The sequence below is a fragment of the Bos mutus genome, chromosome 8 (assembly GCF_027580195.1).
Source record: "Bos mutus isolate GX-2022 chromosome 8, NWIPB_WYAK_1.1, whole genome shotgun sequence".
Classification (NCBI taxonomy): domain Eukaryota; kingdom Metazoa; phylum Chordata; class Mammalia; order Artiodactyla; family Bovidae; genus Bos; species Bos mutus.
The window spans coordinates 58555376-58572842 of NC_091624.1; the positions used below are offsets into that span (position 1 = coordinate 58555376).

Below are 17467 nucleotides of genomic sequence, written 5' to 3' on the forward strand. Positions count from 1 at the left end.
TTTTAAGCTCTGCCTGTAGCACCCACTTTGGGACTCCTGTCTATGTACTTTGCATTATTTACTTCCTTCTTATAACAAATCTTGCCTCCTCAACTAGACTGAAATCCTGGATGACTGAGCACAACACCCAACCCCTTCTGCAAAATATTACTTGCTGACAGATTGGTAACAAAATGCATCCGTACCAGCCACTCTGAAACAGGTGAAAGAGTCACAGCCACTGCCCTGTAAGAACTTATCTGCAGAGTCCACACTCAGCTCCCCACACACGCTCGAGTATAGATTAGGAGTGGCTAACTGTGGGCTTCCTAGGTGGCTCAGTGGTAAAGAGTCCACCTGCCAAGCAGGAGACTCGGTTCTGATCCCTGGGTCAGGAAGATCCCCTGGAGAAGGAAATGGCAACCCACTCCAGGATTCTTGCCTGGGAAAGCCCATGAACAGAGGAACCTGGTGGGGTCGCAAAAGAGTCAGACATGACTGAATGACTAAACAACTAAGTAAAATTCTACTGAAACAGCCACACCCACTCATTTATATGCTGTCTGGCTGCTTTTATGCTACAGCAGCAGAACTAAGTGGTTGTGATAGAGCTCAAGTGGCCCAGAAGCTCAAAATATTTACTCTGTGGTCCTTAAACAGAGAAAGCTTGCCAAACCCAGATCTAAGTGAATAGCATGTAAGAGGACAAACTTTGAATGTCGCACAGCACTGCACCAGCTCGGCCACTTACCGGCGGTGGGGCCTCAGTCACGTTTAAGTACTCAGTTTCCTCCTGGGTAAAAAAGAATTGAATGGAATCACGTATGCAAGTCACGTAGCTCGGTGCCTGGCAGAGAGAAGAACACAAACCCAAAAGTACCTATTCTAGAGGTGCAACAAGAGAATGGGCTGTTTTTAAAAAATACTTTATCAGCATAAGCTATCTGGTGTGTATGTCAACTCAGCAGCGTTTTTGTACTTCTAGGAACTCCTTAAGAAAGGCAATTACTTATTGTAAAGTTTAAAAATAAAATAAAATTTAAAAAAAAAAAAGAAAGAAAGGTAATTACTTCAAAACTAATACTCAGTTTGGCCTCATAGCTTTCCCCAAAGATGCCAACACATTGAGGATGGAGTTTCACTCATCTTTCATCACACGTGTGTTTGGTGTGATGCTGCTCTTGGAAGGGAAACGTTACATGTTAATGAACTGAAGTTCCTTCTCAAATGCACATAGAATTCTAACTTGTAGGGATGTTATCATGCTGGTTTTGTCTGCAGTGTGTTCCCATCCTCTGTCCAAGTAGCTTTTCCTTTGTGCTTTGAGGTCCCTTTAAAAACAAATACTTGCCTATCCTGTTCTCTTTTCCTCCTTTTACTTGGCCACTAGCCTGCCACCAAGTCACAGATGCCCGAGCCTGTAGTCCTCAGTGCTCCTGAGCAAAGCACGGAAGGAGGCAACCTAGCACTGGTTCTCTCCCTCAGCAGCAGGCTGACTCCTTAAACACGAGACCAGCCCAAATAAGGTGGGCACGAAGCGTCCGGCTTACACCTAACACACATGCTTGCCTCGTATGGCTGGAAGGGGAGACTTGTTTTAGTCTTTCTCAGAATTTGGTGAAAATCCACGAATGAGAAATGACCACCACCCCCTGACATAGCACAAGCCTGTAGGCAGCATGTTTTCATTATGTGCATACTTATGGGATGACAGAGCAGACCCACCGAGGCTCAAGGCACCCACACAGCACACATAGAACAGCACACCAGGGTTGGTTTTCCTGCGATAAAGACCCGAAGTAAGTGTTAGAGTACTGTTCTTCCTTCTCTGTGCGGCTTCTTCCTCTTCTTTTTACATTTCTCCTTTGTCCAGTGAGTTCCCGATTCCCCATCACTACAAATAAGAGCATCTTCCTTCCAACATGAGCCCACTGTGAATGTTGTTAAATCTGAAGTTCATTTTTTTTTCACTGTCCATCTTCCCTGGTAACACACGTCACGCATATAGGAAACTTGTCTGTGGAAAAAGAATAAAAGACGCTGATAGTTATTCCTAAAGCAGATGCAGCTGTCATTCCAGGAGACTTCAGGCCCTTGTAAGATGAGCTGAGAGAAAAAATTCTAGGCCCACTCTGCAGTGACATGTTTATAATACACATGTTTATAGTATTATAAATTTCACACTTCCACATTTCTGTACTTACAAGGTCTTAATCATAATGAATGTCATTTCTTTATTTCTCTTCAGAAAGGAAAATTACCATTTCCACATGGACTTGAATTGCAAAACTGTTCATAGAGACTATGGGATTTTTGTTCCTGCTATAATGGCCGTAATGATTTCTTTGTAGTTTATGTTTATTCAGATAACAAATTATGCTTAAAAGCATAACAGACTCCACGTGCTCTTCTTCAGTGAACTTGAGTTATGTTCTAATATACTTTAGAGTTAAAAAAAGAACAAAAGAGTCAAAAGAATAGACTTTCGTTTCCCAAAAAGAGCAAGTAAAATTTCATTCACAAGCCAGAAAGATAACGTTCTTTTATGAAAATGGAAGTCTGCATCAGTTCTAACAATCTACTGGTCCATCTCCGGGAGATGGTGAAAGATAGGGAAGCCTGGTGTGCCGCAGTCCACGAGGTTGCAAAGAGTTGGACACGACTGAGCAACTGAACAATAACAACAATGGAATTAAGTTAAAAATAGTACATTAAATAAGCTAGGACACTAAATTTATCTCTCTCTCTCTCTCTGTCTCTCACATATTTTTAATTGGGGCACTCTTTAATTCAGTATGGTGCCAGTCTTCTTAATCATTGACAATTTCAAATCTGGGCTAAGTCAGGAATTCAAACATTCCTTTTGTAACCTGTACAAGTGAGAATAATCTGCTTTCATGACTCTTCCTCCCAATGTCTGGCAGTGTTGGATATAAGCTTATTTGCTTATAAGATTGGTTTGAAAAGTTTTCAAGTTGACTTTCTGAAGCTTACCATGTATTTTGTTAGAATCTGTAGGCCCTCAGTAGAATTGTCAAAGATTTCTTTATCCCAACCAGTAAATAACAATACTGATTAAAAAAAAAAAAAAAATCTAAGCTGTGGATCCCAAGCGGGTTTTCTGGGAGAGGAGGAATAGAGCTTATAGTGCTTACCCCTCTTTCATGGTATAAAGCTAAATGGAAAATGGGAGAAATTCAGATGCATAGTGCCAAAAGATGCATATAAGAAAGGTGCTTATTCTAGAACAACAGACAGAAAATGAAATAAATTATATAAAGAAAAAAGAAAGAAAGTGCTCAGTCCTTGATAGGTGGTAATGTTTTGGTATTGCTTTTAATTTACAACAAGTTTTAAATTAACATATTTATCAGGGTCTATTATGTTTTTAAAACAGTTCTGCTAAGATATGATTCACATACAATATATAATTCATCCATTTAAAGCATACCATTCAGTTGTTTTTTGTATGTGTCATTAGTTTCATGAATTATTGTAAAATATATGTAACGTGAAAGTTTGTCTTTTTAACCATTTTTAAGCATGCAGTTCAGTGATACTATAATTACATTCACAGTGCAGAGCTGCTGCTGCTGCTGCTCCTTAGTCGCTTCAGTCATGTCCACCTCTGTGCGACCCCATAGACGGCAGCCCACCAGGCTTCCCAGTCCCTGGGATTCTCCAGGCAAGAACACTGGAGTGGGTTGCCATTTCCTTCTCCAATGCATGAAAGTGAAAAGTGAAAGTGAAGTTGCTCATTCGTGTCCGACTCTTAGCGACCCTATGGACTGCAGTCTACCAGGCTCCTCCATCCATGGGATTTTCCAGGCAAGAGTACTGGAGTGGGGTGCCATTGCCTTCTCCACACAGTGCAGAGCAGCCATCTCTATTTCCAAAACTGTGTCATTGCCCCCCAAAATTCTATAATCATTAATTAATATCTCCCCATTTTCCCTTCTTCCTAACCCCTGTTAAACTCTAATCTACTTTCTATCTCTATAAATGTGCCTTTTCTCAATACTTCACCTAAGTGGAATCCTGCAGTATATGTTGTTTTATGTCTGACTTATTTTACCTGACATATTTTCAAGATTCATGTATGTTGTGGCATCTGTCAGAACTTACTTTTTATGGCTGAATAATATTCCGTTGTCTGTATATACTACCCTTTGCTTTTCCATTCCTCTGTTGATGGATCCTTGGGTTGTTTCCTTCTTTGGGGTAGATACCTAGGAATGGAGTTGCTGGTTCATATGGTAATTCTGTGTTTAGCTTTTTGAGGACCCATCACACTGTTTTCCATTTTATATTCCTAGCAACAATGCACAAGGGTTCAGATTCCTCCACATGCTTGCTAACACTTGTTATCTTCCACTTGATTTGATTATAGCCATTCAGGTAGATGTGAAGTGGTATCATACTGTGGTTTTGATTTGCATTCTCTCATAGTTAATAATGTTTATCTTTTCATGTGCTTATAATGAACATCTTTTCATGTGCTTATTGGCCATTTTTATATCTTCTTGGGAGAAATGTTTATTTAAATCCCTTGCCCATCTTTTATCAGGTTGTCTTTTTATTGTTGAGTTGTTGGAGTTCTTGGTATATTCTGAATATTTATCCATTATCAGATGTATGATTTGCAAATGTTTTGTCCCATTCTGTAGGTTGTCTTTTTTAGTCATTCTTTTTTAAATTTATTTTTATTGAAGTATAGTTGAATTATAATGTGTTAGTTACTGCTGTACAGTCAAGTGTGTATGTTGTCTTTTTACTTTCTTAATAATGTCCTTAGATGTGCAAAAGTTCTTAATTTTGATTAAGTCCAATTCATCTGTTTTCTTTTTTGTTGCCTGTGATTTTGGTGTCATGTCTAAGACTCTGTTACAGAATTATCAAATAACTTCGTAATATATCCTGATAAATGTATCATGATCCTTTTTAAAAACATCTAAGACAGTGCTTGGCACTTAAGAGACCCTGGATAAATGTAAGAAAACATAAACCAGCTTTTTTTAATCATCACATGTAGTGAATTAAATTCTACGTAAATGTGGTTTTTTCAGAAACACCAGAAATGAGCCTGCAGAGGACAGTTGTAGACAGACCAGAGGTTAAGAAACAGGTTTTCTATTCTTAAAGAGATTTCAGTCTGGAGAATGTAAAATGATCGATAAAAAAGTGGGAGCAGGTTGGGTGGGGAGCACACAGGGGCAAATTGACGAGAGAGCTTGAGGCAGTTATATGATATGCACACTTGTTATGCAGCTGAAATCAGCACAGTTAACTCAGTCCAACCAGAAGTAAGCTAATCACATCCCTACCTGAAGATTCTGTAGTAGCTCCTTATGTCCCAAAGAATCAGAGCTAAACTTAGCCTGGCCTTCACACTACCTGCCTGTTCTCACAAGATCACATTCTGTGGATAGATGGAGGTGGATGCATGGGCAGCTAAAGTGAGAAAGAGGAGCCGTGACACACAGTCGTGTCGGGGAGGACGCTTATAACAGATCAGATCTACAGTGAAGAGGTCTTCATGAGCATTAGTAACCATGGAGCAAGTGCATTAACAGATCAGCTGGCTGACAGATGTCCCTCTTCTCTCTTGGCCAACAGGACCCCAGCGAGATGCCCAGGCAGCTCGAGAATTCATCCTGAAGATGTTCGTGGACCTGAACCCAGACAGTGACAAAATCATCTACTCGCACTTCACGTGCGCCACAGACACCGAGAACATCCGCTTTGTGTTCGCCGCTGTCAAGGACACCATCCTCCAGCTGAACCTGAAGGAGTACAATCTGGTCTAGTCGTGCCTCCTCGACACCGCCCTTCCCTTCCCTGGTGGGCTAGTGAAGCTAAACAAGAGGGACTGTATTTCTGTGGAAAACAATTTGCATAATACTAATTTATTGCCGTCCTGGACTCTGTGTGAGCGTGTCCACAGAGTTTGTAGTAAATATTATGATTTTATTTAAACTATTCAGAGGAAAAACAGGATGCTGAAGTACAGTCCCAGCACATTTCCTCTCTTTTTTTTAGGCAAAATCTTGTGACTCAATGTATTTTAAATTCTCAGTCATGCACTCACAAAAACAAGAGCTGTTTCTTCCTCTCTCTCTCTCTTTCTTTTCTATTAAGCAAAATGAAGTTGATTTTCCTTTTCCCAACCCATCCCTTCCTCTTGATTTTTCCCACATTACGATGGCCTTTATCATAGTTCCATTCTTGGTCAAGTTTTTCTCTCAAATGATAGAATCAGGACAATGTCATTCAATTTAAGCCATTGACATCAGCTTAATTTAACAGTTTGTGGTTTTTGCTGAAGGATTATAAGTATTAATACTGTGGTTTTAAATGTATTGATCTGGATACACATATAGAGGTCTTTTTATATAAATATATTGTCTTGCCTCACTTTGGGCTGGGACAGTGGATGCCCGTTTAATGGTTAAGTGTCTTGTTTTTTGTTTTCTTTTTTTTGAAGTTTACCTTCAGCCATAACTGGTTGCTCTGCAAACCATATAGAAGTCAGTAAAGCAAGGGCCAAGACACACAGAAGGAGTTCTTCCTTTTGAAATATCATGTGCCATTGTTCTTCCTCTGTTTCTTGCCATTTTTTTCTCCGCCCTCTTTTCTTCAAATTGCAGATGCCAAAAACATATGCCAAGAGACACTACATTATCCCAATGGCTGCTGCCCAGATCCTTCTCATAGGTTGCTCTTAATTTTTTTTTTTTTCCTGAAACTTCTTCTCCCTCTTTTTTTTTTCCCCCTTAGTGTTTGGGCCACAATTTTAAAATGACTTGTAACTATGGATATGTGTTGCCAAAGCTGGCTTTTAAAAAAAAATTAATGAGAGCTTAAAAGATGAAAGCCAGAATCTTAAAATGTGAGAGAGTAAGACTGTGAAGCCTAAAATGTTTGGCTGAGAATGAACCTGAAACACCAGTTGCCAAACTGTTGGTCACTGTAGATTTGATTCTTACAGTCCATCCTTTTATTTGCCCTTAAATCACGTTGTTTAGTGTCCACATTCCATGTTGAGCGTCTGAATCAGCAATGTGGAAAAGCTGTCTTGTGTGATACCCCATGAAATCTGCTTTTATCTTTTCATTTGAAGCCAGTTTACTCTCTCTCTGTTCTTTAAGGTCAAGTAGGTCTGCCAAAAACACTGGTCAATAGTATTACTCTGACACCTTTAATTTGCAGACTCTGAAGTTACTGCTAGTTTACCATCTTTAGGATCTTAAACTGGTGACTGATTGAGTTGAACTTAAGGAAGATTTATGGACCGAAACTCATAAGTAACCTCTCTGTTCTATAGAATGTGTATCTATGTAACTGAACGTAGTAGGAGAGAGATCTAGAATTCTATATGTGCAATTTTTCAACCAATGCAAAAAAAACAGCACATGTATTGATGATCTTCTGTCAAGCAGCTTGAATTGAAATATAATTTAAGAAAACAAATCATGATGGTTTAAACCTGCTGGGAAGGTAGAATTAGGCCATGATCCTGGTCTAATTTTACTACAGTACTATTTGGCAGGAGTCTATAAACTTTTATGTAAATCACTGTTTTGGAACAACAAAGGAGAGAGAAAATTAATGGCTTATGAGATGAGTACCAGAGTTATTCAGTAATAATGGAATGTTCCCATTCTTTGCTCTGCCAGCCTCAAAGTACACAGGTTACCTGGTTTTTCTCTCCTTATTCAGAAAGCACCTGTAATTTAAGTAAGAAACAGACTGCCTATAGGTATAGTGCAATTATGAATGCTCTAATCATTGTACATACATCTCTCTCTTGATATTGCATCATCCTTACTGGCTTTGTAATCATTAATTTTTTGGCAGATTGAATGTGCTGTATTGATATGTATCTATGTAATTGTATGTCTCATAGCTAATTCACATTTTGAATAATGTTATTTTATTTACTTTTTTAAGAGAGGAGAATGTAAATTTGTCAGTTTATTTCTGACTAGGGATTTTTTTTTTCCATTTAGAAAAGAAAAAGAAAAAAAAACCTTACTATCGTACAGAGCGGTACTAGCATCGTGCTATATAAAATCATTTGCACATTCCTAAGCAGAGGTATACTGATTATAAGACCCAAAGGTAATTTCATAGCAAAATACATAAAAGCAGTTGGAGCTTTTATACAAACATGGAAACCAACTTTGTAGAACTTTTGCCATTTGACCTAGGATTGGAATATGAGCTTTTATACAATTCATATTCTTATTTGGCAAACGCACAGTTTAGTATTACCTCTCTGATGGCCTTTATTAGAAAGGCAGTTTTAGAAGCTATTGTGATCCACTAAGGAAATGTTTTAATAGCTAGCGACCACTGCTTGCCTGAAAGGGCGATCTTAAATTTGGTGCAGCAAAAAAAAAAAAAAAAAAAAAAAGATAAAAAAGGAAAAAAAAAAGTATAAACAACATTTGAAGGCCTACAGTGTGTATAGAGAAAACCTCATCACAAGATCATAAGTGTTAACAGTTTTAGGGAATCAGGATATTCTATTTAATAGAGCTATAGTAGATGTAGTCAATTAAACCTGATCTCAGAGCTCCAAGAAGCTGAGCAAAACAGGGAAAGATTGTTATATTTGTCTTCATGAAATTGGGATGGAATTGCTATGCAGAATTGAGGTTTGTGGTTTCACTGTTCATCTTAGGGTGCATGATAAGATCCCTTTTCTTGAGAAGGGAAAAAATTGATCACCCTGGTTACAGTGATGCATAGAAACCGATTGTATCCACACTAGTCAATTGAAGCTAAAGGATTTTCTTTTTTGTTTCTTTGGGGTTTTACTGAACGGGCTGGGGTGGGAAGGGATTCTTTTCAGTTTTGTATAAAAACGAAGTTTACTCATGCTTTATATTATTGTGATTGCAAGCGTTCTAAGCGTGTGCCGCTGGACCCCTCTTGTTGATGCTCTCAGTAACGGAGGCCTGTGGCAAGTTGTGTGGTGACTTGGGCATGTCTTATTCAAAAACAAAAACACAGAAACCTTTCTTCCGCAGACCAAGGCAAGCAGCCGTCTCATGACTCACTTAACACATTGCAGTGTACCAGTTTACAGATGATTTTGCCCTTTTTTGCGTGACATGGCAGTTCCAACCCACAGAGAATCCCTTGTTTGTAAATTGGAGGTTTGTACTATGCCTTACAGAGCTTAAATTCAGAAGTTTGTGCCTCATATCTGAAACAAAGGGAAATAACACACCCATTCAAAAGTAAATAACTCCCTTCAAAGTTGTTTGTTTTTCGATACATTTTCATATAAAGAGCTCTGTTGAATGTCATGAATTGAGTGGGGGAGAAAATATTCTAGAAACCTGCATATGTTGTTTACTAGCAGATGACATCTACAAAAGGTATTTGAAGAACACCGAAACTTGCAATTTTTTGTAGATTAGCTAGCAGGTCTGATATTTAAAAAGGTAATTCAGCTAAAGGACAATTTACTTTTTGTACTTCAGACTATCTTGATTGTCAAGGTGTACGAACTGTAATTTTAAAATTTATACTGCCACATGATTGTAAATTTTAGTTGTCTTAAGTTAGTAATGGGTGAAAAGCTATTTATGCTGGATATGGGTCAAAAATGACTATTATTTGCAAAAAAATATATAAAAATAATGGGAAGAAAGGGCTGCATAATGAGATACTGCAAGACTCAGATACTGGTTGGAAATAATCTTCAAGTTACCCTCAATTTCCCTTTGTTTTCAGTTTCTCAAAAAGAATGAATGAAATGAAATATAGCAGAATGTTAACCCATATAAAAATAAAGTGTACCCAAATATTGTAACGTATATTGCTGCTCTTCTTAAAATTAAATAAGGGTTTAAAACCACTTAATTGGTAATTGACAACATCTCAATTGACAGATAAGGTGTGCTTGGTATACATATTTTCTTCCAAAGACTTTTCTTTGGTTAGAAACACACAAAAATTGAAACTAGTAATATTGTATGTTTATCTATCTCTACATATTTCCAGCATATGTAGCATTAATAGATCTGTCCTGGTAACTATGTCTTTGGGATTTCATTTTGATTCCATCAATTTAGGAAAAGAAATGGCTTAGTTGTATACGATTAGCTAGAGATTTTTGGAGCCAGGCACCTGCTGCTTCGTAGATACTTAGTATAAAGTTGCCATTTGTTTTTCTCACAGGATAACAATTTCTTGCTGTCTCAACTACCAATGCTCTTCAGTAACCCTCTTGCCTCTAGAATCATCTGTTCAAAGTATGCATACACACCTAGCACATAGTAGGTGCTCAAGTATTAATTTTCTTCTTACCTCCCTTACCATGGATCCTCCATTTCCCTGTATGATTCCAACCCAATAGTAAACAACATGTACACGTTATGAAAACATCTATGGGTAAAATTGGATCTCACTTGGATGAAGGAATTCTAACTTCCATATAAGCTTTGGTAGACAGAAAAAAAAAAAAAAACAGGGAGGAAGATATTCTTCAGTACAATATTTTTAAATTTAGAAAAGAAAGATGGAAAATTACTATGTAACTTTGTTCAGGTTACTTTGACTGAAACACATGTTTTTGGTGGATTTCTTTTCCTCAGAGAACTCTCTAAATGCAACTTGCTGGATTCCTCACCTGTCATCATGTTGGAAACCCTTCCTAGACTTATGTATTTAGGGAGTTTTGTCAGAAAACATTTTTAACTTGCAGTATTTAAAAGAATCATATTTACTGTTCTTAAAATGTCATTCAAATGCATGTATTGTCTATTGTTTGGGGATGGGAACTAGTTTTGCAAAAAAAAAACACCTAATGTTGTATAATAATGCCCCAATGATCTTGCTGGTTAAAAATACAGTATTTTTGGCCATAAGTTTGTACTACAGTATTCTTCATTCTTGAGTTTTCCTTCTCTTGAAGTTGCCTAAGCCTCTCCTAGAATGTTTTTGCATTATAAGGAGTATTGGGATCAATCGTTCCTTCTCTAAAGCACTATACGATGCACGTCCATGTCCCAAAGTAGATAGGTTCAATAGTTTTTAAACAAATAAAAAAGAATTTCCTTTCTGAATATAATCAGAAATTTCCAACTTCTTTAGTGGAAACATTTATATTGATAGTATTTATCAAATTTTTTTTTTTTAAATCTTGCCCTAGTTTAGGTTGCAAGCAATTTGTTAAAACAAGGTTAAATAGCTGCTCAATAAAGATTTATAACAAGCCACGTGTCTTCACCCTGAGGCCGTCTCTTCAGAGAAAGAACGCAGGCCTCACAGGCAGAGGCTTGGCTAGGGTTTCCTGTCTCAGGCCTGGGAGCGTGGGTCCACTCCACGTGACAAAGGACCTGAGGTAGATGTCTTTTAAGACGGTGACTTTTAGAAACCATCAAGGCTTTTGAGAGAAGCTGAAATCTAGCTCTTCTTTTTCTGGCAGTTTTGTGAAGTTGGGGTGATAGCACCAAGTTCTTTCCAGAAAATTGGTGTGTATGGAGGGATGTGAAACCAAAACAGGAGACTCCTGCTACTTGTGATAAGGTTTTTGTATTTGGCAGCCCAATCCTTGCTTATGGAATTTTCTGTCTTTTAAAATCATATTCTGTCCATACACTTTTGAAAAGAAAGTGTCATTTTTCCTTAAAAGCCTTAGTTTTAAGGCTCTGCTATCCTTCCCATGTTTTAGAGACTATTTTCAGTCAGTGGCGTCCCTTCTCTTTGTATCTTCCTATGAAGGAAATGGTGTGCTGGGGACTGTCATTATTAGTACGGGCCTGGGGCGTGATAGTTCTCACCGCCTCTCTGCCCAGAAACAGGGATGTTAAGCAGTACCTCTAGCGCTCCTCACTCTGACTGGGGTTTGACCTACCAGGACCTGACCTTTGGTCCATCTCTATCATCATCTTGAAGACCCCTCCATGCACAGAAAAAGACAGGAACTCACTGAATATTATTTGAGCCAAATATTTTAACTTGACCTTTCAACTCCTAGAGTAAGCCTGCCTAGTCAGATTTTTTTCTGACCTATCCTGGAAACAATTAAAAGTTGCTGAGAGCTGCTCTGCTTGGCCCTTCATCTTCCCAGCCTCCTCCCGTTTTTCTCTTAGGATGTGATAGGCAGTTTCTCCTCTTGAAATGCCAATTCAACCATAGCAAAGAGGTGGGAGTAGAACTTGACCCCAAGGAACAACAGTGGTTCATTTGACAGTGTGTACGGAGCAACTTCTATAGTTAGCCAGCGTCTTATTTTTCTCTTTTGTTGTCTGATTCTGAGTCATTTTCATGTTCATCAGCTACTCCGTATTTATTTAAAGCCTTTACTGAAGTGTTGATCAGGTTTGGAGAGTGAAAGGCCGTGGTTAAGGGTAGGTTCTCTTAAGTTATGTATGCATTACCTTTGTTTCATTGCCAAGGCTAACTAAAATTTGGCTCCAGGTATTACAGGGCACTGAAAAGTGAAAGGCACTCAGTCGAGTTAGATTCTTTGTGACCCTGTGGCTCCTCTGTCCATGGAATTCCCCAGGCAGAATACTAGAGTGGTTGCTGTGCTTAGTCTGTCAGTCATGTCCAGCTCTTTGCGACCCCATGGACTGTAGTCCACCAGGCTCCCCCGTCCATGGGATTCTCCAGGCAAGAATACTGGAGTGGGTTGCCATTCCCTTCTCCAGAGGATCTTCCCAACCCAGAGATCAAACCCAGGTCTCCCATGTTGCAGACAGATTCTTTATCATCTGAGCCACCAGGGCAGCCACAAGGCACTGAACCCAGTCTATTTCAGGGAGCCTCCTAGATCCCTGCAAAACAAGGCCTTGGTTATAAAACGAGGGTCTCTAAAATCTAAGAAGATACACAGGCAATTCTGAAAAGATTCTTTTTTTCTTTGAATTCTTATCCCTCAAGACTTGAAATCTGATCTGGGTTGATTTTCTCTCTTCCTGTTTTCTTCAAGAATGCAAAGGCCAGATATTTTTCTGTTCCAAAAACCCATGGGTAAAATAAGGCAGCTTACCCTCTTTAATTAAGAGGGTAATTAAACCAAACCATAGTAGCAAAGAGCTGATGGGGTTCCCTTTGGCACAGGCCTTTGACCACACTGCTTTGGCCCTTAGGAGCCTTGAAGGAGCACTTTTGCAGTTTAGAGGACTATGGGCCTGTCCCGTTGAGATGGGCTGCTGAAACTTAAAAGGTCCCTGAAACTTTCATTCTGTTTTCAGTTTGCCCAGTATATTTCTATGGTGGGTATTTTAAGCATCTTTAGAGATGAGAGTTCCAGGATAAAACAACGGCAAGTGAAACTTGGCAAACCCTAGAAGTCTGCAATTGGAATTCCACACTGTATGCGTAGCTGCTAGGAAGCTCCCATACCTACTGATAAGACCATGTTTGTGTCTACTCTGAGGTCCCCTGACCTAGGACACCATGCATCTTAGGAATCCCACACTTGCCGTTGGGGCACATCTGAGGTGCAGGGCCCACATCAGTTGCTGGAGATGCAATGGCTATGTTCCCAGGCTCAGAGCAGCATTAGCAAAAGGGGCCTGCTTTCTTTTCATGATATGAGACGACCCACCCAGTGGTATCCTGGTAAATGGTTAACAGGGAGCCGTGCAGGACTGTGGTACTGGTAATGAGCACTGATTTCCATGGTTGAAATACTCCTCCACCATTCCCAATTTTAAGCTACTGATTTTTAAGGTCACTACTTAAGTCCCAGGTAGCACAGTGGTCAAGAATCTGCCTGCCAAGGCAGGAGGTACAATAAATGTGAGTTCTATCCCTGGGTCCAGAAGATCTCTTGGAGGATGAAATGGCAACCCACTCTAGTATTCTTGCCTGGAAAATCCCATGGACAGAGGAACTAGGCAAGCTACAGTTCCATTGGGGTCCCAAAGAGTTAGACATGACTGAACATGCATCCACACACAAGTGACTAATGATGTTAAGCATCTTTTCAAACTTTGGTTTATCTTCTTTGGAGAAATGTCTATTCAAGTCCTTTGCCCATTTAAAAATCTTAAAAGGGTTATTTGTTTTTTTGTGTTGACTGCAGGAGGTCATTATATATTCTGAATATTAAACACTTATCAGACATATGATTTACAAACATTTCCTTCCCTTCCATAGGTTGCCTTTTTACCTTAATAATTTTCTTTTTATGCATAAAAATTTTTAATTTTGGTGAAATATAAGTTATCTATTTTTTTCTTTTCTTGCTTTTTGGTATTATATCTAAAAGACCATTGCCTAATCCACGGTCACAAAGTGGTACTCCCGTGTTTTATTCTAAAAATATTATAGTTGTAGCTCTTACATTTTAAGTCTTTGATTTATTTTGAGTTAAGTTTTGTGAAGTAAAGTATGTGAAGATGTGAAGTATAAAGTATGAAGTAACATTTTTAAGTTATATTTTAAATAATCACGTAAGTGGCAATGTAAGATGCACTTTTGTCTCTTGATTCATAAAGCCAAAGTATTTACTATCTAGCCCTTTATAGAAAAGTTTGCCAACCACTTTGGCCAGGTGCAGTCCTTGCAAATAGAGTGCTTAATAAATGTTTAACAAATAGACTCATTCAACAAATATTTAACCCTTCTACTGACTAAAAAGACTTACCAATAGATTATGGGGTGGGAGGGGTTTCAAAATTGGAGTGAGAACTCATTACATCCAAGCAGGAATTAATTGTACCTAGGGGAGAAGAAGCCAAGTACTAGAGATTAAATATTTTTCTGGGCAAAGGCTAATCCTGAGCAGTGATAAAAACTGAGATATAAGAACTATTTCACATATTTTTGGAACAGGACACATAACAATTTGGAAAGACATATGCCATAGTGTACACATGTACACACACATTTCCCTTTCCACGCTAAAGTCACAGGAAATTTATAGAGACAGTGAGCCACCAAAAGGGCTAGAATTACTATCTCATGAGAAGGAAAAAACATTTGTAACACAGGGTAAGGCAAGTCTTGGGTTCACTCTTTTTTGTTAGTAGGCTTTAAGGGCATGGGGCACCTGGGTGGAGAGTAGCAGGGTAAGGAAACCCAGGAGAACTGCTCCGCAACATGGCTCAAAGTCTCAGGTTGTTCCCAGCCAATCATTCGGACTCGAGGTCCCTCTGGTAACCTGAGCAGCACTCAGCCGAGATGGAGATTCCAGCGAGGATGATTCTGGGAGGTTAGCAGGACAGATGGGCTGACATCTCCTCTCTCCTTTTGACCTTTCCCTAATTCTTCTGGTTGGTGGTAGCTTGTTCGTTCTGCATTCCTTACCAGGACCTCCTGTTGTTAAAATAACCCATGTATGTGGTTACTGTGGTAGTGTTTCCCCTAATGAATCCTCACTCTTTTCTAAAACCTTCCGCCAGTGACTTTCATTTCCATCTCATCAGCCACAACTGTGTCACATGGCAACTTCTAACTTCAAGAGAGATTGAAAACATAGCTTTTTAGCTAGGTACAATTTTTCCTTTAAGTCAGGAAAAAGAGGAAATGGATATTATGTCCTAAGAGTGTCTGCCACAAATAAACCTTTGATTTGGAAAAGCCAGTATGCCAGGTGTCCATCTTCTAGTTAATATCTTGAATTGGTCCTTCTCAAATTTTAACGTGCATGCGAATCACCTGGGAATATTGTTAAAATGCAGATTTTGATTCAGTAGATCTGGGGTGGGGGGGTGGGGCTGGGGCTTTAAATGTCGGAAGTCTGCTGACCACACTATGAATAGCAAGGGGTCAAGTCACTGGGTTTTCTCATCCATCGATCAGAAAAGAAATCAACTATACTCTTGTTTTTGGTTTGTTTTAATGTATGAGTTTAATATTTTAAATCATATTCCCACTGTGTGTGTGTGTGTGTGTGTGTGTGAGTGCTCAGTCATGTCTGACTCTTTGTGACACCATGGACTGTAGCCCACCAGGCTCCTCTGTCTGTGGAATTTTCCAGGCAAGAATACTGGAGTGGGTTGCTATTTCCTACTCCAAATATAATGAAATAAGAACTACCCAAATGACCTGTACTGTTCTTGCCAATATTTTTTAACTAGAATCAAATAATGAGGAACCCTCAGATAAATTGAAGCTGTGGGATAGTCTACAAGTGGCCTGAACTTGTCAAAAAAAATCAATAGCATGAAAAGCAACAAAAGGCGGAGGGAAGGCTCTAGATTAGAGACTAAGAAGATAAAAACCAACTGCAGTGGGTAAGCTTTGATTACATCTTAGATTTTTTTTTTAAAGCTATAAAATATATTTTTGAGGCAACTGGTTAAAATTAAATATGCACTGTACATTAAATTATATTATGAAATTGTGAAATTTCTTAGGTGTGATCATCATACAGAGCTTTTGTAGGAAAATATCCTAATTCTTAGGCAACACTGGTTGAATTATACAGGGGAGAAGTATCATGATGTCTGTAGCTTACTTTCAAGTAGTTTAGCAAATACACATTTTGAGAGAGTGAGAGAAGATAAAACAGATATGGGGGAAGTGTTCACAATGGGTGAAGAGTTTACTGGTGTTCATTATAGCATTCTTGCAAATTTTTTCTACACTAGAACAATTTCCAAATAGCAAGTAAGGAAAACTTTAGTCATATTAAAGTTATATAGCACACAGAGATAGAAATTAATTTTTAATTTTATTTAGAAGTATTCTGAGTAACCACCCCCCATCATGTACCCCCCACAGGGCTTCCCAGGTGGCTCAGTGGTAAAGAATACTCCTGTCAAGTAGGAGACATGGGTTTGCTCCCTGGGTTGGGAAGATCCCCTGGAGAAGGAATGGCAACCCACTCCGGTATTCTTGCTTGGAAAATCTCATGGATGGAGGAGCCTGGTGGACTAAACAATAATTCCACACAGACACCCCACCCTACCCCCACCCCCGCATCCTCACAAGGGAGGCTCTAAAGTAGCCCAGTATATGATTATGGTTAAGAGTAAAGATGTGAGAGGCAGATAGTTCTGGATTTAACAGTTCTGGGTCCACCACTTCCCTAACCTTAACCTCTACAAACCTCAATGTTCGCGTCTTTAAAGATGGATAAAGGTGGATAAGCCTAGCACCTTTAAATGAGATGATCCACCAACAGAATTTTATGCTGTGCCTGGAACATATTCATGACAACGAATGGGGGTGTTGTTGCTGTCTTTTAGTGTTAAGAGGTGAGGGCAGGCAGGAGCTGGATGGAAAAAGGGAGGCAAATCAAGAACCCTGAGAGCCTCAACATTCATGCCACCACGGGTGACAAGCTCCTCAGCTCTTGCCCCAGCCAGACCTTTAGGATGAGAACAAATCATGACAACCTGTTCTGGGGCACCGGGAATCTCTCTGGATAGTCCACGTCTCTGAGAAACCTCAGCAGGCATATGAGCAAAACTCCCAAAAAAGTAACAGAGCTTAAAATGAATTAGTTAATTGTTTATAAAAGAAGTATTATGCTGAGTAAGGACTATGTCCAAGGAAGGAGGTTAAACAC

At 39.1% G+C, this 17467-nt stretch overlaps 1 protein-coding gene and 1 long non-coding RNA gene across 6 annotated transcripts in view; one reads left to right on the top strand and one right to left on the bottom strand.

Moving 5' to 3' along the window:
* The window catches only part of LOC102287414 (guanine nucleotide-binding protein G(q) subunit alpha), a 316088-nt gene extending 305226 nt beyond the window's left edge, over positions 1 to 10862 (top strand). For both annotated transcript variants that reach the window (XM_005892987.3, XM_070375738.1), the window contains exon 7: positions 5596 to 10862. In XM_005892987.3, the coding sequence (XP_005893049.1) occupies positions 5596 to 5786 (191 nt within the window). In that variant the 3' untranslated portion in view covers positions 5787 to 10862. The remainder of the gene's footprint in view (positions 1 to 5595) is intronic.
* Positions 1 to 17467, bottom strand: part of LOC138988898 (uncharacterized) — a 36965-nt gene that overhangs the window by 6185 nt on the left and 13313 nt on the right. For 2 of the 4 annotated variants that reach the window (XR_011465140.1, XR_011465141.1), the window contains 2 exons: positions 1705 to 1996; positions 731 to 826 (listed from right to left, as the gene is read on the bottom strand). This is a non-coding gene — a long non-coding RNA (uncharacterized lncRNA). Of the gene's footprint in view, positions 1 to 730; positions 827 to 1704; positions 1997 to 14596; positions 14674 to 17467 lie in introns of those variants that run through there. The other 2 variants (XR_011465142.1, XR_011465143.1) reach the window with 2 other exon arrangements.